The 27180-nt window shown below is 29.7% G+C and overlaps 1 protein-coding gene and 2 long non-coding RNA genes across 5 annotated transcripts; 2 read left to right on the plus strand and 1 right to left on the minus strand.

Moving 5' to 3' along the window:
• Positions 1–6636: 6636 nt before the first annotated feature.
• LOC107951317 (uncharacterized) lies at positions 6637–7519 on the plus strand. Of its 2 annotated transcripts, none has more exons than XM_016886320.2 (2): positions 6637–6957; positions 7039–7519. In XM_016886320.2, the coding sequence occupies exons 1-2, from the start codon at positions 6822–6824 to the stop codon at positions 7245–7247; spliced, it is 345 nt and encodes a 114-aa protein (XP_016741809.1). In that variant the 5' UTR covers positions 6637–6821; the 3' UTR covers positions 7248–7519. The 2 variants fall into 2 exon arrangements, with proteins under 2 accessions (XP_016741809.1, XP_016741810.1); XM_016886321.2 differs by having other exon boundaries at positions 6724–6957; positions 7045–7519.
• A 1065-nt stretch (positions 7520–8584) lies between these two features.
• LOC107951318 (uncharacterized) lies at positions 8585–14915 on the plus strand. Of its 2 annotated transcripts, XR_005908966.1 has the most exons (4): positions 8585–8964; positions 12871–12937; positions 13006–13107; positions 14566–14915. It is a non-coding gene; the product is annotated as an uncharacterized lncRNA (long non-coding RNA). The 2 variants fall into 2 exon arrangements; XR_001698395.2 differs by lacking the exon at positions 8585–8964 and having other exon boundaries at positions 11396–12937; positions 14566–14914.
• Positions 14916–25922: 11007 nt separating this feature from the next.
• Positions 25923–26715, minus strand: LOC107951319 (uncharacterized). Its single transcript, XR_001698396.2, has 2 exons — positions 26462–26715; positions 25923–26196 (listed from the first exon to the last, which is right to left on the minus strand). It is a non-coding gene; the product is annotated as an uncharacterized lncRNA (long non-coding RNA).
• Positions 26716–27180: the final 465 nt, after the last annotated feature.

The raw sequence follows: 27180 nt of genomic DNA on the forward strand, positions 1-27180 counted from the left end.
GGCCCGGGCTAAAATTGAGCATTACAGTGACAATAAACATGGCACTTGGTGTGAAGGGTTTATATTAAAAAACTATAAAAATGTTTTAAAAAATTATTAAAATGATAAAAAAATCATAAAATTTATAGAAGAGTAGTAATTTTTAAAATTTTATCATATTTAAAAATATTTGAATGATTTATATAAGTTTTCTATAATTTTTAAAATTTTTAATAAAAAATTAATTCTCCTTTTTTGTTTTCCCTCATATATTGCTCTACATCACATTTTAGTCTATCCTTATCAACTTTCCTTCCATCACCTTGATGGGTGTCGAAACCACCAAATATAAATTCCTACAACAAAGATAACAGTAAATTGAAATATAGAGTAGTAGGGTCGAATTCACAAGGACTAGTTATTTAATTTTGCCTTTTCTTGTGACCAAATTCACTGTCGCGGTCACAGTCGTGTCCACGACTTCGTAGTGGTGCTGAAAAAAAAAGAAATAAAAATGGGGGGTTTAAATTGATTAAGATAATAAAATAAGGAAATATGAAGTGTAATAAAATAAAATTCGAAAATGTAAAAATAAATTTAAGAAAATAAAATATTTTTAAGCTTAGCCTTAGCCTCAGTGTACTCCGATCTTGAATCAGTCCTTAAAACAAAATATCTCTTCCAAGCCATAAGCTGGTTATAGCAATCGAGGATCCCTCAAACCGCCAACTCTTCTTTTCGTAGTCGATCCCGTTATCACCTACAAATCGACCCTTGTCGAATTTCCAACCACGTGGCACATACCCATAATTTAAGACTTTAACAGCCTTGCGATCTGAAAAGCCCAACTAGAATTAACAGCCTCAACCGTGTGGGTCGTTTAAATCCAATCACTATCTCTCTTGATGAAATCCAACTAGCTTTTTCCAATTGAACACGCCAATTTGTTCGAGACATTTTGAATACAGCACCACCGACTCAACTTCCCGTGCCAAACGATTCCAACCCAACGCGCTTTTTAAGTTGAAAATGAATCAACTTTAAGGGACGAATTTGTGCTATTCTATATACTGGAGAGATACGAATACCGAATTGAAAGGTTTTTTAGAGCGGGTTCATATCTCACGATTGTTTTGTTGGAGCAATTTCTAAGTTAAAACTAAAAACGTTTTAGTTAATCATGAAAGAATCATAATAAATGGTTTAAATAGAATTATAGAAAGTGGGAAGGAAAAGGGACTTGAAAGGTAATTAAACCTACAGATGAAAGTAAAAGAAAAAAAATTGAAAGAACAGAATAGGGATGACGCAGGAAGGGGAAAGAAAAAAAAATTATTAAATCATAAAGAGAAAAGTGTGTCCAGTTGATTGTAGCTACTAGGTATTTATACACACTTTTACTGTTAAATTTACTTAGATTTTTCCTAAATATGATCACAAAATAATTCTAAATATTATCACTAAATAATTTGAAATTTAAAAATCGAATTTAAACAAGTTATAGAGTTGTAACAATATAAAAAATCCTTCAGTTTTTATTCAACCACTTTTAAAAAAAATCTTCAACCTTTCAATCTTTATCTAATCATCTTTGAATTTTCAATCTATCAATCAAGCCCTCTTCTTTACTTTTTGTTCCAATTTAGCCCCTTTTTGTAAGAGTTTGAATTCAGCAGGCCAACTTCATCCCTGATAAGAAAAATCCAAATTTAATAACATTTTATCCAATAATTAGCCAAAAATAAATAAATCAAAAATACGAATTTATCTTACTATCACACCTCTCCTCAATCAAAATCATTTTTCATCACTCACATTAAGCCACCAAACACTAAACTCATTGTCACTCAAATCCCTCACTCGGTATCTTATACGAGTCTAATTACCACCACACCTCAAACTCTCCGTCCTCTTATTAACTAAAAACTCCAAACCTTCGAAATAACAAAAATATATTCAATATATTTTGTTATTGCCACTTATTTTTTGGGTTTTATAGAAAATTCAATAACGGTTCCTAAAATATAATGTGTTCACTCAAAACGTTCAAAATGTTAGGATTTATTATTATTTAGAAAAATTAGATTAATGGAATTTTAAAATTAAAAAATAATTATAAAAGAAGAACAATTATATTAAAAATAAATAACATAAAAAATATCCAACATGGATATCATTATATTTTTAAAATTTATACTAGTTTTAATAAAATAAAATTTAAAAATATATATTAAAATTAAAATAATAATTTTTTATTATATTATAGTGAAACTATGAGTATTAAATCAAATAAAATTATGATGAATTTTGAATAATCACCTATTTAAGTGGAATTTAAACTACTAAAATTCTCTTTAAAATTACTCGCAAACTTTAAATTTCTCCGATATATTTATAAATTTTATTTAAGAATTTAGAAGTATCATTACAGTATTACAACATTTTTTTCATATCTCTAAAGATATCATTTAACAAAGATAATAATAAAAAAGTTATATAATCATGGTTAAATTCTGCTATCGGTGGCTCTAATTTACTTCAAGTTATATGTTTAATCATTATACTTTAATTTGGTCAATTTTAATCTTTATATTTTTTTTTTAATTTTAAAATTCCAATCCTCCTTAAATGATAATTGTTAAATTCATTAAGTTTTACTATTTTTAAAATTTGATACGGCAAACATATTATCATATTTGTAATGTCATTTTAACTTATCATTTCCATATATTATTTACTAAAAACTCATTTAATAAATTAATGACTGTCATTTGCGTCAATACAAAAATTTCAAAATTCGAAAAGTATAGGGGCTTGGATTGATCCAATTTGAGAATATGGACTAAATCTATAACTATAAGTATTGTTCAAGGTTAATAATTGGATTTAATCTAAGGAGTTAACTGCTACTGTTTGAGTTAAGACTCAAATTTCATAAAGCATATGTAGTAAAATTGATCAAATTAAAATGTAATGACTATATCCACAACTTTCACAAAGTATATGGACTAATAGCAAATTTTTAACCTATAATCATTAATGCTTGAGTTAATTAAAGTTTCAATAGATTTAAGCATTAAATAAGTAAATTACAAAATTAAATTTATCGTACCAAGCCCTTTTTTTTTCTTCTTATTTTGCTTTGAAAGAAGTTTATATTTATATATATTTTGAAACTCATACACTCTAGTTTGGAATTTAATCATATTGTTGACATGGTTTTAATTGGACTTGTTTAGATATTTTTAATTTAATTCGAATAAATTTATCTGACTAATAGATTCGACTCGAATTTCATTTCACTGAAATCGATTCATAAAAAATTCAAATTGAGTTAAGATAATAAATAGGAATCATTAAAAAAAATAAGGGTTAAATCACTATTTGAAGCTTGAACTTGGCAATTTTTCCCACATGAAGCTTGAACTTTGTTTTTTTATCCAAGTTAGATCCTAAACTTGACAATTGTTCCCACATTGAGGCTTGAAATTTTTTTGACCAAATTAGTCTCTAAATTTAACAAATTTTCCCACATTAAAGCTTAAACTTGGAAATTGTTCCCATATTATCCTTGAACTTTAGGGTTTTCAAGGACTACCTTAGACAAAAAAAAAGTTCAAGCCCCAATGTGGGTACAATTTCCAAGTTTATGGCCTAATTTGGAGAAAAAAAAATTGAGGCACCAATGTGTGAAATTTTGTTAAGTTCATGCCCCAAAAAATGATTTAACCCATAAATTAATCAATAATTTTAAAAATCACTAAAAATAATTAAATATACTTTAATATATGTTAAGTGTTGTTATTAATCATTATACTGTACGTAAATTGTGGATTTAGTCTACGCACTTTAATTTGGTCATTTTTAACTTGTGTAGTTTTTGAATTTTGGAATTTTAGTCTTAACCAAGTTGTTAATTTATTAAGTTATTTTTTTTTACAAAATCTTATGTGATAAACATATTATCAAGTGTGTAATATCATGTCAACTTGTTATTTGTACATACTCACAAAATAGTTAGTTAATGGATTTAATGGTTGTTGTTTGTGCCAAGATCGATATTTCAAAATTCGAAAACTATAGAGACTAAGAATAATCAAATTGGAGAACATATATTAAATATACAGCTTTAGCATTCTACACGACTAATATAAAAATTTAACCAAGCATTAAAATTAACCAATTTAGAAAATATAAAAATTAAATTTAAGTAAATTAAAATACAAAGATTGTATCCTTCATAATACAAATACTAATAACACAATTTGACGTAATAAATAATATCTCGTAGTATACGATTAAGCAAATCAAATCTAAATTTTCAAAAAGCCAAAAAAATTAGTTTTAAAAAAAATAAGGTATAATGTTTTTTCTTGCCCTCTATTTTTATAAAAAAAATTAACCTTCCATTTAATTTTTTTGCTTCTTTTAGCTCTTAAATTTTTATTTTTTTATCAAATCATCTCAAAATGAATGAAAAAGTTAACTTTGTTAACTTTGTTGATCTGGCATACACATAGATTATGATAGGCGTCGAAACCATCAAATAAAATCTCCTATGCTCTAATTGAACTAAAGAGTAATATAGAGTAGTAGGGTCGATACCACAGGGACTGAGGTTCCTAATTTCCTATTTACGTGACCAAATTCCTGAGTCTAGATAGCTGTCATGCCCACGACTTGTATGTGCAAAACTGAAATAAATAAATGGGGATTTTAGTTGATAAAAAAAAAACAAGTATAAAATGAAATTAACAGAATGAAGGTTGCAAAATAAAGTTAAGTAATTTAAATTAAATTGGTAAATCAATTTGTGAATGCTTAGCTTTAGTCTCGCTACAGTTCGAACTTGAATTGATACTTGAAAATTGATTTCCTTCTTCTTAACAATAATTTAGATATAGCGACCAAGGATGCCCCAACCACCAACTCTTTCTTGTGTAGTTGGTTCTGGTACGACATATAAACCAACCTTTACCGATTATCTAACCACATAACACGCATTCGCGATTTAAGATCTCAGTAGCCTTGCGATCTAGAAAAGCCTAACTCGAATTAACGACCGCAATTGTGTAGGTCGTTAAAATCTTATCACTATCTCTCTTGACAAAACTCAACTAGCTTTTTCTAATTGGATATGCCAATTTGTTCATAAGAACTCGAATATGGCAAACAACCGACTCATTTTCCCAACTGTACGCCAAAACAACTCCCTCCCAATGCGCACTTTGAGCTAAAATTGGATCAACTTTAAAGGACAAATGTGATTATCCCATATACTGGAGAGATAATGAATACCGTTTTGAAAGGTTTTAGCATGAGTTCATATCTCACGATTTTCAATAGGAATGATAACAGACCTAAGGCTAAATGGGGTTTTGTTAAGCATGAAATTAATCATACTTGATTAGGGTTTAAAAGTGAATTTAAACGTAATGATAATAAGTGAAAAGGAGAAAGGACTTAAAAAGTAATTGAACTAAAAATAAGAAAATGGAAAAAAATTGTTAGTAAACTTGAATAGCTACTTATGCGTTAAAGAGAAAAAATAAGAATTGTTTTAATTCTATTCCAATGTGTCCTTTCCAAGCCATCATTACAAGGTATTTATATAATTTTCATATGTCAAATTTAGCATGATTCCTCCTAACATTATGCCTAACAACAAACTAAAATCATATTTTTTTTCTATTTATAGAGTTTGACAAATTCACAATTTGATTTTTAATCAGCCACTAATTCTGCAACTTTTCAATTTGTCCCCTTTTATTGTTTTCTATTCCAATTAAGCCAAATTTGTTTGTTTATTTGAACTTCGGTAATCTAATTGCGTCCTGACAAAACTAAAACTAGAAATCACAATCTTAGTAGCATTCTATTCAAAATTTGACCACAAATAAGAACATTAAACACACAAAATTAGCTTGCTATCAGATTGCTATGTAAATGACAATTAATATTTAATTAATTTTTAAAATTTGAAAAAATATTTCTTCATAATTTTTATATTTTAAAATAATTTTAACGATTTTTAATTTCTAAAAATAGTTTTAATTATTTTTTGAATTTTTAAATTTTAAAAACTTAATTAAATACAAACGTACCATCCAACCTCAACAAAGTTAAATATTAATTTTTCCATTCATTTGGAGTGATTTGAAAAAAAAAATTAAATTAAAAAAATTTAAAAAGTAAAAAATTAAAAAAAAAGCTAAAATGTGGTTTTTTTTAAACCCCAAGAAATGCCACCTAGTAGAAATTTCATAGGCATGGTGATTCATCTTCCCTACAGGAAATCATTTCTATTAGTATGTGCATTAACAATCAAATTATAATAGATGGGTAGAGAGATTTGAATCCACTGCATGTCACATATGCAAGCTTTTGTCAAGTACTCCTTTGAACATTTGTAAATAAATTATATATGTTTACAAGGCCGTAACCATAACAACATTGAGTCGAAGAAAATTTTAGATATTATCCAATTTGATTCGAATTTTTACAATTTTATTCATAAAAAACAGTTCAAATTTTTAGCATGAAAGAGATTTTGAAATTGTGGAAGGACTGATAATGTAAAATGTAGATTGGGAAATCAATCAGAGGCATCCTACTTCAGACTTTTTTGCATATCCACCCTTCTCATGTGAGAGTACAGGGTGGAAAGCTTAGTATTTTTTTCCCACCTAAAAAAGCAAGCACTGCAATAAAAATAGCCTTGTTAGAAATGTGAGAAGCCGCCCCCATCTTACATGAGCAAACAAACACAACAGTTATGAGATTCAGTCACATTGCAAGAGGTGGATTTTGTGACATTTCTTACCGAATTTAATGAAAAAGTTATGGCTCCAACTGGTCTCTTATATATAAAAACAAAACCCCATTGCACAATCAACACAAACAAAACCATGGTATCATCAAAGCTTCTTGTGGTTGCTGTTTTCCTGCTCTTTTCCTATTCATTTGCAAAGCTTCATGGTACTTTAATTGATCATGTAGCAAAATTACTTCTTCTTTTTGCAAGTAAACTAATTAATTAAATTTATGTGTTTGCTGAAGGTGCAGAAAAGGGTCCATGCAAGTCTCATTCCAATGGGGAGTGTTCAGCGCATGCAAAAAAAGGGAACGGTAAAGGTTGTCATTTTGCTGGAACATGCAGCAGCGGAGGAGATTGTAGGCAGGCATGCGCAGCCTTGGGCCGCAACCCTGATGCCGTCGAGTGTGTTACTTCCACCGGTGAAAACCGCTGCTGTTGTCTCGACATTTGAAAGACTGTATGAAACCGTAATGAAATTTACTTTACGTACCCAAATGCAAACCCTTGCAGTGTTAACAACTTGGACGAGTTAACATGGTCAACTGTTTGTGTGGTGTTTGTAACGAGTTATAGTGTCTATTGAGTGTCTTTTTGTGTAACTCTTTAGAAGTTTTTTATGAAATAAATTTATTTGGCTGAAAAAATGGAGTCAAAGTTCAATGTAGAGTTCTTAATATTGGACTAGTTGGCTAAAGAAAACTCTTGTTTGCTGCTTCTCCGATCTACATGATGTTTTTTGTTTTTTGAAAGTACGACAATTTCATTAAAAGGCCTCCAAATGTACATGGGTTCAAAAAGTCTAGATAACGAAAGATGAAGTATAAGGGTTGAAATGGTCCAGCCCATCCCGGAAGGAGACAAACCTTAGTCCCACCTTTTCCAATCCAAAGGGATGAATAGAGGAAACTGGAATGAAGCAGTCCTACTCCCAACCTACAAGTCTACTACCGAAGAGGTCCAAGAGGATCGCGGTTGACACCATAGAGCACGTAATCGATTGTTGTAAATCCTGAGCCTTCAAGAGGGCATCAGCATCCAAATCACAAAGATCCAGAGGACCCAGATCGACATCACCATGCTCGAGCGTTCGAGACCAATGTCAATGGTGCTCCACCCCGCACAACATCCTTACCAAAACGAACAAAAATGAGGCTCAAAAAGCTTCCGACCAGACAAAAGGAGACAAACTCTTAGACAAAAATCGTGAAAAGACCACGAAAAAGCCAAGGGTCTCTCTTCCATCTCTCCAATGGCTGAAAGCCGAGTGGAAGTAGGGGACCTGATTATTCTGCTGAAAATAAGGAAAAGGAAAAAAAGAGGATGGGAGTGAAGATGGGGAAGGAGAGAGTAAGGGGAAAGAGGAAGGGAGGAGAGGGCCGGCGATCGGCCATAAGACTGCCTTCAGTGGCTAAAGGGCGGAAAAACTGATTCTTAGGGATTACAAAATGTGAGAGGAAAATACAGGGACTGAGAAAAACAATATTATTGATAGTTATTGATTATTTTTTTAAGGATAAACTATATAAATAATCATTCAATTATAATTTTTTTTATTTTAAGCACTTAAATTAAAAGAAGTTTTTTAATTTAAGAATTCTCGTTGCATAGTTTGACCATTGTGATTAAAATCCCAAAACAAAAATCTAATATGGCGTTCTTTTTTTCTTTTAAATTTTGATTTTTTGCTTAATTAAATTAAAATTCATGTCATTGTTATTCATAAAAAATTATCACTTTAATCCACAACTTTTAATTTAATTTAAATAAGGTATAACCTTAAAAGATTTTGGACATTTGCATTTGTCAGCCTCTAGTGTCAGTTTCTGCCTTGGGTGGAGACTTTCTTTTTCGCAGACATATCTGCAAATGCCACAACAAATCATTAAATTTTACATTACAAAAATGAAAATATTTCCTTTTTTTCTGTTTTTTTAAAAAAAACCCAACATCAAATAATTAAAAAGTGAAGTGAGAAGGGTAATCAAATGTCACTACTTCAACAACATTCAAAGCCTTCTTTAGCATTTCATTCCATCCGCATAAATTAACCATATAATAGCAAAAGAAAAACCCATATAATCTTATGAAGGAAGAAGGGGAGAGGAGGTGCCTGATCATCCAATCAAAAGACGAAGGAGCACCAGCGCCATGAGCGAAGACTACCAGAGGTATGAATTGACTTGGGTCAACGATGATTTCGATGGTGATTCTTTGTCTTCGGTTTGCCCATTTGAAGGCGGTAAAGAAGCCATTGATTTCACTTCTTCTTCTTCTTCTTTTTTTTCCCACAAATCGAACAACCATCTTTGGGCTTCTTCCAAGTCGGTTGAAATTTGGGCCACTAAAATGATAAATTTTTATGGATAATAATAACGTAGATTTTAATTTAATTAGGTGAAAAATTAAATTTTAAAATAAAAATGTCATGATAGATTGTATTTTGGGGTTTTAACGGAGTGACCAAAATGATTTAATCATGTAATGTAAGTGTCTAAATTGCAATTTTTTTAATTGGGTGCTTAAAATGAATTTGTTTTAGTTAACTGTAGTTTACTATGTTTATTATTTGCAACTCTAATCTATAATATATATATATATATATTTATATATATTATATATAAAAGTATGAGTTTGAAAAAACTTTTGAACTTATGAGAATACCTATTACTTTTTATCATATTACTAAATTCACATTTAAAAATGATTATAATATTTAATTTAGAATTATTAGTTAAAAAAGTTGAAACAAAATAAAAGTTTTGATAATTATACATTTAAAATTAATTATAATTTAATAAAATCTATGATAAATATATTTTTAAAAATAATTAGAATTTAAATTACAAATATTAGTTAAAAAATTGTGCTAATTTTAAAATAAAATTATTAGTTTAATAAAATTATAAGTACAAAATACATGAAAAAATTGTGATAATTATAATAGAAATTATTAGTTAAAAAATTTGACGTAAAAAAAAGTTGTATTAATTTTATTTATTTAAATAAAATTATTACTTGAATAGGATTTTAAGCATATTAATTATGATAATTAATATTAGAGTTAATTACATTAATTAGTTACTATTTTGAATAATGTTATTTTGGATGTTGAATATATTAAAAATCTTTTAATTATTATTTAAAATTATTTATTATAATATTTGAACTAATAAGTTAATATATTTTATTACATTCAATTATTCAAATAAGAGATACTATTTTATTTGCAGTATATGTAATATTAGAAGCAAATGTATAAAAAAAGCACGAGTTTGGAAAAACTTTTGAATTAATGAGAATATCTTTTTATTTTTCAAAATTCACATTTAAAAAAAAATTGAAGTAAAATAGTAGTTATGATAATTACAAATATAAAAATAATTATAATTTAATAGAAGTTATTGTAATTGTACATTTCAAATAATTATAATTTAATTTACAATTATTAGTTAAAAAAATTGTGCTAATTTTAACATAGAGTTATTACTTGAATAGAATTTTAAGCACCTTAATTATCAATAGATTAATATTAAAGTTAATTATGTTAATTAGTTATTGTTTTGAATAATGTTACTTTGCATTAATTAAATAAAGTAAAACTATATTTTATATTGAAATATTAAAAATACTTTAATTATAATTATAAAAAAATTTAATTATAATATTTAAATTAATATTTTTTTAAAAATAATATATTTTAATTATATTCAATAATTAAAAGAATGAATATTATTTTATGTTAATTATTATAATTAACACTATAATATTTTAAAATTTTTAATTAAATATTAAATACTTAACATAAGTTGCATGTAAGAATTACATATAAAAGTGATTATGGCTCTAAATTAAGCAACAAAGCAATTCATAATTTAAAAGGAAGGAAATAAAAGTTGAAACTTAAAATCCAAGGTATGTTGTTGATGGTAGTTTCAAATATTGCCATTTGGGCTTTATTTGGAAAATCAAATAGTCCAATATATATGGATGCAATCAAATCTTGAAACTAGTTAATAGTAATACAATATTAAAATTAAAAACAGTCGATGTCCAGTTAACTTATAACACTAACTCAATCAAATACATTATTAATGTATGATGGAAGTAATAAAGTGAGTATAATAAAATTTACAGCGTGTTTGGTTCGCCGTATTACCCAATCCATTACGCCCCGATTACGCGCGTATTACATTACGCCCCTAATCCGGCGTTTGGTTCGCTGTATTAGCCATTACGCGCGTATTACATTACGCGCGTATTACATTACGCCCCTAATCCCCAAATTCCCATGTTTTACAATCCGTTCCCAAATCGTTGTATTAGCCATTACGCCCGGCCTCCCTCCCCATCTCTCTGTTTTACCCTCCCTCCCTACCCGACCCTCTCCTCTTCCGTCCTAATCATTTTCTCCTCCCATTTCCCACTGATTCCGTTGATTAATCTATCGTCATCGTTTCTTCTCGTCTCAGCATCAAATTTCCCTTCCCCATTTCCTCCCAACACTATCTGCTCCGCACACCAAAACCCTCTCTTTTTCTCTTCAATATATTCACAAAATTGGAAATTCTAGCAGCAGCAGCAGCAGCCAAAATAGTAACCAGCAGCAGCCCCTCTTTCTTCTCTTTCTTTCGATTTCACACTTCTCATAAATGGAACATTTCAATCAGAAAATGGAAAAGAGAAATCAGTTGCATGAGAAGGAAAATTACTAAGGTTGTTGGTTTGCATATTTAACTGGGTTAATCTTAGAAATCTTGAGGGAGAAAACTTGTGACATAATGCAGACTATTAGTTAGAACAGGAACTATGTTTGGTGATACCCTCTGAGAGTAGTAATTTTTGGTAATAGAGAGGATGGTTAAGCAGTACAACTTTCGATTATGACTGCAGGAGGGTCTGACTAGGACATTCATTAAACATTGGCTTAGGACTAATAACTATTTGTGTGCAAGAAGGTAGAAATATTTGTTAGTAAGACTTCTTAAAAATTGGATGTAGGGTTAATAGTATTAAGAAAACTGTATTAGTTGTATGTTTGGTGCAGCCCTGGTCTGTGAATGGTGATTTGCTCTTTAGGTGGGGATTTTGATGATTACCTGATTTTGGTTTATGCCTGTTTTTGCAAGCAGCATTTTGGCATCTATGTTGAAGCTAGTAGCCAAAAGAATGGAGGCTTTATGCTTGGTAGCAGTTTTGAGTAGTATTGAAAATTTTAGAAGGGGACAAAGATAAACACATACACACACATCGTGTAGGTGCAAACCTAAGAAGAAGAATGAAGTTCCTCTAGCAAGTATCTTAGCCAAATAAGTCCACAGAAGAATGAGCCATAGCTGTGTAGCCTTATTTGGTACTTGGTCTTGCAACAAGGGCCTTCTTCTTAATCTTCCATGATAAAGATAGTTGTAGAGATATCTATCAATATCTTGAGGGTGGCAGTGAGTGTTATACAATTGATGACTATTTAGGTTGATCTGATGTATTTGAGAAGTATGTCGTAAATAAAAGTAATATGCTATGTTTACAACTGATGGGAAATTTTGAAGTTCAGTGATGTAATGAGGTCGGAAATTTCCATGTCAAGATAACCATGTAGCATTTCCAACTTTTTCTATAACGTATCAGCAACTAGGGCTGTTATTCTTTTATTTTAGTCATAACCTTGGTGTTTGTTATGGTCATTGTAATTTCATTGCAAAGGCCGATGCATAATTTGGCTCCTTTTAGAGTTTCTGATTGTACCGGATGCACATCTGCCTTTGGAACCTCGAGTCAAAATGAAATGTTATGATCTTTTCTTGCCCTAGATTATTGAAACCTGTCCGGATAACATGATTAACACCTACTTTTTAGATGCTTTAAGCTTGAACATGCTTTATTGTTCTTTCATAAAACCGCAAATTTGTTGCTCATGTCTCAGCAATAGATATGAAAAAATTTGGGACTTGTTTATGTGTAATTTCTTTTTCCTTTGAAAACTGTAAGTATAACTCTTAAAATTGCTTCTGTACCTCTATGTTTGAATCATTGAAATTGCATTTGCTAATTTTTGAACTCATTGATATTCTCTTCAGTGGCTCTCTAAAAACATTGGTAAGAAGGTGGATAAGTCAGCTCTCTCTAATGGATCTGCAATGACAGGTACACCGTTTCTTGTTCCAGGTTACTATTAATACTCATTGGGCTAATTTTTGTTTTCATTTGTGCAGATAAGAGTACATCAGCACCATCAGGTGTTCCGACTGCTTCTCTTAAAGTCCTTCGTCCAGATACATCTCAGATGGTGATTTATGATCCAAGGCAGCATCATGGTACAAGCTTTTGCTTGAGTAAAAATATATGCCTGTGATTTTTTCAATGGTATTCTATTTTTTTTAGCAACTTCATTGGGCCACGAATGGATGGAGTATCTCATTTTGTCATCTTGTTTAATTATGGTGTTGACTTGTTCATATACATTGGTCATTAGCAGTATTGAACTTGAAACTAAAGATATCCTTTGCGTAGACTTATGCAGTCATTTATGCATGAAATAGGCATATGATTCTGTAGAAAAATTAGACCTCATTGCCTCAATAATCATGTGGTTGTTTCCAATAGTTTTTTAGTTTCCTTTGCTACTTTAGGTTGTTGTCTTTGTTTTAATTAAAGTCTTATCTATTTGCTTTGGTCATTAGCGAGATTGCAATAGAAGCTTTCAAGAAGTCCTTTTTAGAGAATTATGTGGTCATCTGTGTATGAATATTCAAGCACTGCTTTGATGTGATTAACAAATTTACTCTTCTGATTCTTTCTAGTGAACATCTGATGTAATTTGACTTGGAAATGAAATTAACCAAAACTATTGTTATTCATGTAAGTGATACGGGAAATGAGAGCAATTAAAATGCTCCGTAGGTTTTGTTTGTCTGATCGAGCTCTTCATTCTTAGGTGAGGTCATATGGCTGATTCTGGGATTTATCTTATTAGAGGTCATATGCCTATTCATCTTTGTATAACTACCGTCGTGAATCTTGGAAATGGCAAACCAAATATGAGTATTAAGAGAAAAGAAATATAAAATGTATTAGAATGGTAAACGATAAAGAGAAAAGCTCAAGTTAGCCAAAGGGCCAGGCATTGAAAAGGAAAAGGAACCATAGAGATTCTCCAATTTTCAAAGTCAAGGGTGTTGGCTTAGAACGGGTCAAACATAAACATGTATCTCCTATGCTACTATTATGCGTTTAGAAGTGGTGACCCCTAACTAGCTTATAACTTTGTTGAAAACAGTATTGTATTAACTTCAAGAGAAATGATGCTGGGTGATCGTGTGGTGCAGTGTAGTTATATTTCCGTTTTCAATATATTAACTTCAATAGAAACGGTGCTGGTTGATCATGTGATGCGGTGCAGTTATACTCCTTGGTGTAACTTTTAAGGAATTATAGCTGTTAGGATTTTACGTTGTTTCTTTTTTCCATTCCCTTTTTTGTGTAATTTCCTCATCGAGATAGAAGAGGGAAGGTTTTGAGAGAGGCTGGGGTCGGATGTTTAAAATCTATATCTGATATGTACAACGAATTATTTTATTTTGCTGTTCTTTTGGGCTTGATAATGGCTTTAAAGGTCACCAGCTTTTAGCAGTTTTGCTCATTTACCTTCCGGCAATTGACATGACTTAGAGTGGCAAATGTTATGCTTTTACCTCTTATAACATTGAATTGTATGCTTGTTGAATCATATTGAAATGCTAGATACTTAACTGACTAAACTTGTTTGAATGTAGGAACTACAGTTCCATCAAACACCACTACTGCAATTCTTGCTGCTCCCAATTTGTCGAATCCCATGGCTACAGTTGTTGGTGCTGCTTCAAACCCATTAACCTATAATTTGTAGTTGAATTTGAATTATGATCCAAAATGTAACATATCAATGATGAAATACGGCGACGCATCTGCTTGAATTTCTCTGTCTAGTTGGCCTTTTAAGTCCCTTCTGATTTGGTATCCTTGGAAAATTATTTGTTTTGCACTCTTGGCATTTTAATATCATATTAGAATAACTAGTTTATAACTTTGGAGTAATGATTCATTGTAATTTTACCCATTTTTATATATTTCTTTAATTTTTTAATTCATCACAAGGTTCATGCTATAGGGGCAAAGCTAAAATCAAAAAATAAAAAAGAACCTCATTGAGGAAGAAAATTCAGAGAATAAGGTAAGAAAACCAAAAAATATACCAACTGAGAGAATATACAGAGCTATGTTTCTCCGACTCTTCATTTTGCTTGAAGTATCCCTTTTTTATACCCCTGTCAGAGTATTCATTTTTCTTAAAGTATTTGGTTTCAACACCCATGCCCGACGATGAAAGAACCTCTTTGAGAAAGTTATACAATAGATTTATTATATAAATTATTTTAAATTATATAAATTCATATAAGAAAATTTATTATCAATAATTTTATGAAATTATATCTTATTAAATTATATGTAATAATAATTATTTTAAATTATACAAATTCATATAAGATAATTTATTAGTTATAATTATTTTAAATTTTATTAAATCATATATTTTAATTAAATATATTTAATATTAATCATTTCAAATTATCTTTTATAGTATCATATATTATGATTTGAGTAAATTCATATAAGAATATTAATTATTAAGAATTTTATTAAATTATATATTTTAATTATAATATATTTAATATATTTAATAATAATTATGTTTAAATATGATTAAATTATTTATTTTTGATAATAAATAATCTTATTAAAATTTAAATAACAATAACAATAATCATTTACCAAAACAAATTTATGCTAAGGGTATTCTGGTCATTTTAGTTTTCTCCATTATGCTATTACACCTCTATTACATTCAACCAAACACAGTTTTACTATTACGCCTCTATTCCATTACATTCAACCAAACAGTTGATTTGCTATTACACCTCTATTCCATTACACCTCTAATCCAATACACCTCTAATCCAATACAGCGAACCAAACGTGATGTAAAATTTGTAAAAATATCAAAATAAAACTTTAGTTAAGTGATAAATTAAAAAGTGCAATTAGTTTAGGTTCAAATCCTATTATATGCTATTTTTAAATAAAAAATTTATTTTTAATTGCAAAAGGACATTTCTATAATTTTTGTTAACTGAGTTAATGACAACACTAACTCAATCATAAACTTAAACTATAGTAAATATAGATATACAATTGATGAAAATAATAAAATAAAAATTTTAATATATGTATATTTTTATTTATTCTTTTAAAAAAAAAAACTAAAGTTGAATAATAACTTATTTTAATAGTTGAGAATAAGGTGGAGTGAATTGGGAGTCTAAATATAGAAAAAAATGTTGAATATTATTTATTACGTATGATTTCATAAATCATAACAGAAACAGTGATCATTCCACCCAAAAAAAGACAGAAATGGGGACCACAGTGGTCCTGGTAACAGCCGGCCCTTTCGCTTCCCCATAAGTAACTGACAGGTGAAAAGCATCTCTGTCGTCCATCATTCAATTAAATATTTAATTTCATCTTTTAATATTCTTAATATACAAATCTGTTCAAATCTTTTGTTCTCAAACAAAATTAAACCAATAGGTTATATTCACTTATAACAAAATAAAATCAATTCTAAGTTATAAAGATGACATCTTAAATAATAAATTTACTTTAGCTAAACATTTACTACATTATTCCACATTTTAAAAAATTTCATTTCTATCACTCATCTAAAAAAAATGATTATTTTAGACACTCATGTTAAATAAATTGATAATTTTAATTATTGGTTTGATCATCATTATTTTTTTATAACTTTTTGAGTATTTTATATACTTTTTTTATATAAATTTTAATAATTTTTGAATTTTTATGTATTTTTTATTTTTAGAATCATGATCAAATTAGTTTAATGGGTAAATATTAATGGTTAAATTTATTATTTTTTAAAATCAAATTTAAATTAATAAAATGAGTAAACATTGAAGATTGATTATGTTGTTATATTAGACAATGCCAACATATTGTTTGGTTATCAAACTCATTTTAACTGTAAAATAATTAAAATTGACAACTAATTTAATAGGAATGACTAAAATTAATCACTTATCTAATAAGAATGAATAAAATAATAAATTTTTAAAATGAGTGATCAAAATAAACACAAATACCTTATAAAGAACATGAATTCCTAAGGAAAAGGGAGATAGTTTTAGGGTTCCAGAGAAAGAGAAGAATCCAAGCTGTGAAGCAACAGAGGTTTTGTACCGAATAAGGGTAGACAGACATTCTCTGATAACACTGTTTTTTAATCTAAGGTTTTGGAAAAATAATGGTCGGGTGTGATGTTGATGTCACTGTTTTGGAGGGACCTGTTTGCAGGACAGACAGACATAACATAACCCACTTTTTTTTATATTTACTTTATTTAATTTTCTGAATATTTACCAAGTTTCATGATTGGTTCATTAATGGTGGATTGCTGCTTTAAAACTCTTTCACTTTTGTTAATAAAAGCTGATCAGCTATTGCTTCCAACTATGCATGCAGCTGATCATCACTGTGCTCCCAGTCAACTTCTTTATCATTCATCTTCCCCCTTTCTTGCTTTTGTAATTTTATATTTAGATTCATTTACAAATTTCAAGGCAAATGAAACAAGTGTTTGTACGTTGTCAAAGTGGGTTGCTACACATACAAGCAAAAGGAAGTACAAGAATCCAACACCTTTTTCACTACAATGTTTCTTTTACCCTCACTCATCATACTATCTCATCACTTCATTACATTACAAAAATCTTAACCACTTTATATTTGACATTAATATATAATTTAAACAACGGACTTAAATACAATATTATTTATATAAATAATTACGAATTTCGAATATAAATAAGATATGAAAATTACTAAAATCTGAATATACCTACTAAAGCAACACATATATGATGGGGTACGAATATGTCAACCAAGAAGAGAGAATCCGATGAACATCGTGGAGTTGTAGAATATATAGCATCAACTTCAATATATATTATGAATGAAATGATAAGAATAATTAATAGTAAATACATAAAAATCCTTTGACTAATCAAATGGTGAGAAACCGACCATTATTGACTTGTATATGTTCCTAGTCAAATTCATAATATATTCTCTATCGTAAAAGAAAGCTTTAATGATTTCAAAATGCTGTAACCTTTTTTTACAACGTCACCTATTGCCCAGAAATTAATATCTAATAATCTAACCTCATCATACTCCATAGATTGTGCTTTAGTTGAATTTTAAGCATAGTCACAAATGACTTGAATCCCCTATAGTATATTTTTCATTAATAACTCCTCCCTAACCCTTAAATAAGAGGGTAATATTCTTAAGAGTACTCGAATCTACATCCTCTTACACTAGCAATAATATCGATACCAACTGAACTAAGACTCAATCGACTTGTAAAAATATAATTAAATCTTACTTTTTTGAATTTTTTATAATATGTTATTTTATTTCAAATTTGTGATCCCTATTAAATTCTAAAAAATAAGAAGTTAAAGGTTTTTTTTTTCCATTGAAAATCATGTGACATGATTAATGAGAAGAGGGAATATATAGGTAAAATTCTCTCATTTTCATGGAGATATAATCGGATAAGTTACTCCTATTCTTCCCATAACATTTTGATATTGTTGGCAAAAGTTGAAGTCTTTACCATGTGTAATGTCACATGTAGATTTTAGTCTGAATTATTCTAATTCTTAATTTGTGTATGTTTTGTATTGGTTTGATTTATTTTGAAATTGTTTGGACATATATTTATAATTACACCTTGACACTTTTAGATATATAATTCTCACATATGATAGAATTTCTAAAGTTTAGTATATATAATGGTTAGAGAAGATGGATGGTTAAAAATTGGAGGTTTGTGAGAAACTTAAAACAGTGAAAAAGGTAGTAAAAATAATTAAGAAAGTAAAATGTTTAAATTCAAAATGAAGATGGAGGTAAAGTTAAAGAGAGATTAAACTTAGAAGAGGAATGATGGTAAGGTGGTAACTTTGATAAAAATATGTTTAGAAGAAAAGACAAAAGGCACTTTGTTCAAAGAAACAAAAAAACATTGATGAGTCATATCCCTAGTAGTAGTGAATTATGGAGCTCAAATTGCAAAAAAGATATATGCTAATTATAATGCTTAATATTTATTAGTATTGCCAAAACAAAAACCTAGAAGTTGTCCTTTATAACGTCAGTCAAAACTCAAGCAATTTAAAGTAAAAGTATAATAATCCTTTTTATCATAATACTTTCTGTTTGCTAGCCCTTAAATAGGACCCCTTTCCCACACATTTTGTTTGGCCAAAGCATGTTTTTCCTTTTCTAGGACACAATAATTTTAGCAAAATCTCACTTGTTTTTCTTCTTTTCAATCATCATTTCATGGTTTAATTCAAACTCTCACTTATGCATGCAAGTGTATAACTTTTGTTCAAAGTTTAAAGGGGAAATAAAAGGATAATAAAGGAGCTTTCATCAACATATTAATGGCTAAATCTTGGTCTCAGATTTAATTCTTCTCTTTTAGTAGGAAAAAATAATAAAAGGTAAAAACAAGGCTTTTGAGATGCCGTTGACTTAAATATCCATAGCTATGATGATGGATGAAGCTTGTGTTGATTGTAGGAGACTGAATCATAAGCCTTTTTCTATCTTTAAATGAAGGGTTTTCTTTGTTCGGTATTAGTGACGATAAAAAATGCCTGCAATTCCTTTTTTTTTTTACTTTCTTATAAGCAGAGAGCATTACCCACCCACTAAAGAGGAAGTGGGCTGCCATGACGTTCTAAACCAAACACCTTATTATTGCCCTTGCTAAGTAACCAATTAACACCCAAATCAATGTGTTTAAAGGTTTGTTCAAACTAGACAGTCCAGTACACAAGTCCGGAGCAAAGCAAAAACTGGTTGAAGAATTGATTAAACCGGACTAAAAAATCAGTTGAAACAACAGTTTGATTTTGAAAAACTGGACAGATTGAAAATTGGTCGCATGATGGATTCAACCTTCCAAAAACAAAACAAACGAGGGAGAGGGCCTTAGCTGTTCTTAAAAAAAAAAAGGTATGTAGGGATCAATATTTGTAGGGGTTTTTTTTCAAATGGTGGGATATTGTGAGATTTTGGGGTATTGAAAGTTTTGGAATTAGGGGTAATTAGTCAAGATTCTCAGACAGTGAGAAAAGATTTGAGAAATATTAGAGGGGACCCCTCATGTATCAAACTCATGCACTAGTGCCCCCAACATTCCTTTCCTTATATTATGAAAAATAATGCATGTCCCTTTAACTTTTAAGAGTTTGGACCTTGGATACCCTACATTTTCAGAAAAGAGATTTTCAGAGAGGGATCTTAAATATGGAACTCTCACACATACCTAGTTTGCTTTTCTTGGATTTCACAATGTAAAGAAATTAGAAATTTGTTGACTTGATTAGTGAAACAATGTTGTTAAATGAGATTAGGGCAAAGGATTTATAAATTTTAGAAGGGCTCAAAGTGTAATTTTATCAGTGTATTATATTATAATTTCACCATTGTTAAAGGGAGCTAAGATTGAATTACGAGTTTTTAGGAGCTAGATAGAGGTGCAAATGAGACACTAGTGTTCACAAGTTATTTGAGTTCAAGTTGAAAAAACAAAAACTCAAATTTGATTCGATAATTGTCTAGTGAAGCTCAAGCTCTCAGTCAAGTCGAATTCAAACACCGTAATACTTTATTCGAATGACTTGCGAACCTAATCAAGTGTTTAATTTTAATATATTTTCATAGTTATGCAATTATATTTTTACCTCTATTATATAAAAAGAGTTTAACTATAAAAAGCTTGAGCTTAAATATGAACAAACATAATCAAGCTTGTGTTCGATATTGAGTATGAAAATTGATAAATGAGTTTAATCAATCGAATTTAGAAATTTAGATTGAATCGAACTCGAGCCAATTATTGAACCTTAAATTTTGACTCGAACTTAAGTATGTCACTATTTAGATTCAACTCGATTCAATTACATCAATAAATTGTATGTTTATTAGTGAAAAAAAAGCGTAAATGATAAGATATTTGCGGATTCCTTACACTCTACCAATGCATGGAATATTTATGAATAATTCAAAACAATCAAATTGCATGGAATAATATATCAAACTCATGATTTTACGTAGCATTTCTCTAACTAATATCATCATATAGGTTCAATCTCTCCCAGAATAGAAAATGTTTGGTTGTGGCTAATTGGGATTTTTAATTTTGGTTTCTTCTTTTAAAATTTAAAGGATAATAAAATGGTTTTAAATTATTAAAATTTTATCAACCATAAAAATAACTTGGTTATACCCAACTCTTTTTGATGAAAGGAAAATAAGGTTGCTAATTAATTAAGCAATTGAGAAATGATTACACATGCAAAAAGATAAATATTTCCCCCTTTTTTCAAGTTTATAAAACTCATCGCTTTTGGTTCTTTCTTCATACTTTCAAAGTAGGATGATTTGGAAACCTTTCTATATAAGTACTATGGTATAGATACCGACGGAGTGCAAATATTGACTTTTAAGGATAATATTTTGGTTAAATTATGTTATTAATCTTTATATTTTACAAAAGTTATGAATTTAATCCATGTACTTCGATTTAGTCAATTTTAGTCTCAAATTTTAAAATTTTAGTTGTTACCAAACGATAATTGTTAAATTCATTAAGTTAAGTTCTATTATTTCCAAAATCTAATGGCACAAACATATTATCATATGCATATTGTCATGTCAACTTGTTATTTCCACACATTACACATTAAAAGTCTAGTAATGGGTTAACAACTGTCATTTCCGTCAAGACTAAAAGCTTAAAATTCAAAAAGTATATGGACTAAATCTATAACTATACATATAGTACAAAACTAGCAACTGAATTTAACAAAATGGATTTAATTGCTACCGTTTGGGTCAGGATTAAAATTTCAAATTTCGAAAAGTACATGGACTAACGTTGATTATTTCAAAAAGTATAATGACTAAAACTGATCAAATTAAAGTATAGTGACTAAATCCACAACTTTCACAAATTACAAGGAATAATAACATAATTTAACCTAATAGTTTTATTAACTGTATGTCCAACTATAGTATATTTTATGACTTGCAACTATCTTTGCCATTAGATTAACTCAATTCTATAGCACGTCTCTTTTTTGGATGCCATGCACTTTGACTTCACGTTACAACAAAGAAATGTCTTCCCTAATTGGATGGAGTTGCCAGTTAACTATCGTATTTCCCTATAGTATATATTAAGCCACTTTTTAGATGAGTGCCTACATACACAGTGTTGGATAGCCAATTGCTTTAAATGTAGTAATATTAAATGCAAGAGAAATCTACAGTGGAGTTTGTTGTTGCCATCAATTGTGCGCCAAAGAATTATTTGATTGCCATTGACATCTTGAATAATTGCAACTCCTCCAAAACTACCATAAGTATGGTTGGTTGACTTCCATGTTGATGGTTAATCTTTGGGTTAGGGATATAAAAAGCCTAAACTTCTAATTGACTCAATTTTACCTCTCGATCTCCATTCTACTAAATTAGATAGTTTAGTCTAGTTTATCTTTCGACCTCAACAAACTAACCAGGGACAACCAAATTGGTGCTCAATAGTATCTCCTCTCAATCTCACCTATCTATGTTTTCCCTTAGAGGCATCAAATCTAAGTTTTAAAGTTCATTCAATTTAGTTTAATTTTTACAATTTAGTCCAATTTTTACAATTTAGTCCTTGTACCAAAAGCCAACCAAACAACATTTCCATCAACCAACCACCATAGATTTAGCTACGTACTCAATATCATTTCTATACAAGCAACAACTGGACATGCATTCAAAGTATACATTAAAATAAGGATAAAGTTAATGTTAAAGAAAGCTTAGTGTTTTCTTAAGGGTTGCTTGGAGAAGATGAAGGTGGCAACAATGAAGGTGAAAAATAAAACTAAAGTTCAAATATTTATCTAAGCAAAGAAAATGGAATTGAGTTATATTAAAGATTATTTATTAAATTAAAAATACAAAGAAAGTTTAAGTACCAAAATGCAAATGAAACCAAACTACAATAAAAACTAACACTAAAACAAAAAAAAAGCTTGAAACTAAACCCTAAAAAAGGAAAAAAAACTAACTAGAAAGCTAATAAGATGAAAAGAAAGTAAAGTTAATAGCCTATTTTGTTTTGGCTTTAAAACATCTAATTATAATCAAATTTTGTTGGCTAGAATGCCCTTAGAAGTTGTGTTTTGATTGGGTGATGTGTTAGGCAAAAGACTACCCTCGTAGCTATTTTTTCCCAGTTAGGCAGCGATATCACGATACCCAAGCTTCGATGTCACAATACCCAAAACAATGACGAATTTGAAGGTCTTGGTGTCGTAACACCCACTTATTGGTGTTGCAACATCACTAGAGTTAACTTCAATTTTCTTCACTTCAACACCTTCAAAGGTATCACGAATTTAGAGCTTGATATCATGACATTGGCTCAATATTGCGACTCCTATGATAGTAAGTTTCCATTGTAACACCCCATATCTAATAGGTTTAAAGTTTTGACGTATAATAGTAAATAGTTTGTCTAGCGAAGTGTTATATGCCCAAATGATTATTTTGGCATATATGTACGGGCGTATATTAACTTCCACATGAGTTAGTAAGAATTTGACTTCATGATATTCTACTATATTTAGGGGACGTTCATATTAAGGGATAAAAAAGGAAGTATGAAATGAGCATTCGCTAAAGGTATAGTACGTCTGGTTTGTATGGAATACTATGCTAGTTAGACTTTAAGTAATTTGGTTAGAAACCAACTGTATAGCTTAGCCTGATAAGTATGATGAAAGGAATTATTTATATTTTTCTCGAAAACTGTAGGCCAATAAGAAGGCTAGTTCTGATACGTATGACACTTGTTAAATTCCACTAAGCAAGACGAGTCATATTTATATATGAAAGTGTCTTCTGAAAAGGGTTCTTCTTCCTTCTTCTTCCTCTTCTTTAAGTGGAATTTACTGATACCTTCATTAAGTCTAGATGTATCTCTTTATCAATAATCTAGAAGCTAAAGTTATGTTATGATCAGTGGCTATTTCATTCAATGGTAAGTATTACTATTCTGCATGTTAAATTCTGAAAGAGTAACTATAAGAGGTACATGAACAGTAAGATGTAAGTATAAGGCTTTGCATGGGAGTTGTCAGTGCTTGAATTGATGGTAAATTGTATACGAATGAGTCTTAATGATGTTCTTATGTTCTAAAAGTAGTGGTTGTTGTTGGTTCGTGATGTACATCCGGATCTGGAGTTTTAAACTACCGTTAGTGAGAATAAGGTGAGTTCCTATGATGAATCTTACATGTATAATGTTCATACCGAAGCATATCTTTAGAAAAATTGATCAAACTATGAATCCGAAATTATGAAAAGTATAGTATGAATAGGATGTGTATGTGACTATATAAATGATTACTTGAGAATATCTGTGAGTTTATGAATGTACATTTTGAGTATTTCGATATGGTAGTTACGTGTATATTTTGAAGCTAGACTATGTGTCATATACTTAAGGGTTTTCAGTATGCTTATGGTCATTTTGAGTTGGATGGCATTATTTGTCTATGGTGATGGTTAATGTTAGATGTACTATTTGGTATTTAAGTTAATAGTGCATATTTTGGTTAAGCTTGAATGATGTTTGAATGATGATTATGCTTTTAATTAGTTTGGCATGTTAAACTATCAATTAAGCCATTTGAATTGGTTATGTTAAATAATGCTTTGGACATGGTAAGGTTTATGATAAGTATGTTGTGTAATTTGGTATATGTTTTGACTTATTTATGTCATCCCCTTGTATTGGTGGTTTTCATTTGGTAAGGTGATTATGTTGAGCTGGAAACTGAAGGCATTTTGGCAGAATTAGGTGGAACGGTCAAGTATATATCTAAATATGAATAATTAGATGGTAAGGTATTGTATGGTTGATTGATAAGTTTATACATGAATTGGTTGTTAACTGGTTAAGTTAAATGATCTTATTTTTTCTGAATATGGATGTAAACATGTTTGGAATTAATTGAAATTGTTGTAGGTACTGGATGTGCATTTTGGCAAAAACAAGGACAACGTTGCGACGAGAAGTCTTTGATGTCGCAATTTCGATCAACAGTGAGTGATATCACAACGTGGTTATGCATGTTGTCATGACATGACTCACTGTGATTACGTTGTCTCGACAAGGAAACTTGAGGTCGTGACGCCGACCTGAAACTTTTAAAAACTTTACACTTTGGTCTTGCTTTATATTCGGGTTAGCCAAAAGAGCTTTATAAGCTCGTGTGAAACCTCAAAATGATTGTGTATCATGTTGTGAGTACTTTTTAATGCTGAATGACATGTTTAATTGGTTGGAAAGTATATAAATGTCCATGGTTGCTCCGGCAATGAATATAGCAATTCGTTGCTTGGACTTAGCGATCAAATTAAGTGAGGGTATTAATATTCGATGCATATCCAAATATAAGGATATAATCCTTCACAAATTCTCAAAATACATAAAAATATTAAAGTATTTAGACATAATTTATTAGTTTATAAGAAAAACATAAATTTTGGTATATTTTTATTTTTTAAAAATTAATTATAATAAAACTTTAGAGTTTATGTTCCCTACTTTTTCTACTTAAATTGCTTTTAATTAGAAAAGAGAGAATAGTACATAAACTTAAATTACAATGAATTCATATTTAATCTAGTGAAGAAGAAGAAATATATCGTGTCATCCATCAGATCAGATCACATTAAAATCATGATCATCCAGATTTAGATATCCATAGCATGTTTTAGTGAATCACTATCCATACGATTATAATATGATGTTCTCAATTCTTTTTAATTCATGCCTAAACATGTATAATAATTTACCATATAGTAGATAATTAAAATTTCATGAAGGATTTATTTTAACTCTAACAACTATAATATAATCAAAGTATAAATATAAATTCTAATTATTATTGTAAGGCCCAAATTTTGCCCGGGCCATATGAATTAAAATAGTCCATTACAAATATTGAAGTGCTAGCCCGAAATACAATTTTGGCCCCAAAATACAGACCCAAATTAAACAAGCTCGATAGGCCCAGGTTTTGGAGTTTCCATTTGCCGCACGAATGCAGCCACCAGCAGTCTACGCACTCCACTCGCACGTCCACCCCAGCTCACATGTAGCACGCCCCACACCCATTCTTCCTCCATGTCTTCGTGACCTGCGACGTGAGCAAAGAAACAGCAGGAAACCATTTGTATTTTGGCTATAAAGCCTTCGAATTTTATTTATAAAATGACCTTTTTTTCGCATTTTTACACATACACGGAAAATACAATATATACACAAAAATCGATGGCAAAGAAACAAGTGCAAATGAAACTTAAGAGGGGATTCTTTATTGATCTTGTTTATTGAGTTCTTTTATTTATTTTTGGGTGTGCAAAAAAGGGTAATAAAAAGAAGAAAGAAGGGAGAGCATTTACCAAACCTCTGTGGGCACAGTCGGAGTTCTCTTCCATTGGCGAAATCGGCCTTTGCCTGCGCATCGTCGATCACCGTATGATGGTGGTTCGACGGTTGCAAGTTTTGAAATAAAACCCTAGCAGAAAGGGTTAGAAGGAAAATGCATTGGGTTTTCTAAAGGTTTTTTATGTTTTAAAAAAATATAAAAATAAAGGTTTTAGTTTTAATAGCATTTGAGAGAGGGAAAGTGATGGCCTGCGCATTGACAGGCTGGATCCGCGCATGTTCCCCTCAAATGGGTAATTTGTACGGCTAGTCCTTATTTTTGCGTCATCTTTAATCTATCCCTATTATGTTTTTTCCATTTTTTCCTAGAGGTTTGCCCGCTGTTTCAATTTGGTCTGCGCCTGCGCAGTGCTTTTTGTGATTCAGAATATTTGCATTTTTAGTCCTTGTTCTTTTGTGCGCATCTTATTTCGGTCCTTAATTCTGTTTTAATAGTTTGGTTTGTTCATAAATTATTCTTCTGATTTTGCTTTCATTTCAATCGAGTTTTTAGTTTTGTTTTAAAAAATTCTTTACAAGTTATTCATCATTTTTTTAACATATTATTTTAAATTATTTATTTGATTTTACACTGTCTTCATTTTTTCCCTTTGATATTTTCATTTTATTTTAATATAATTTATTTATCTTAAAAATTACCTTTTTGAATATTCATTAATTCAAATATTATATT

Source organism: Gossypium hirsutum, chromosome A02 (genome assembly GCF_007990345.1).
Source record: "Gossypium hirsutum isolate 1008001.06 chromosome A02, Gossypium_hirsutum_v2.1, whole genome shotgun sequence".
In the NCBI taxonomy this organism is placed as follows: Eukaryota; Viridiplantae; Streptophyta; class Magnoliopsida; order Malvales; family Malvaceae; genus Gossypium; species Gossypium hirsutum.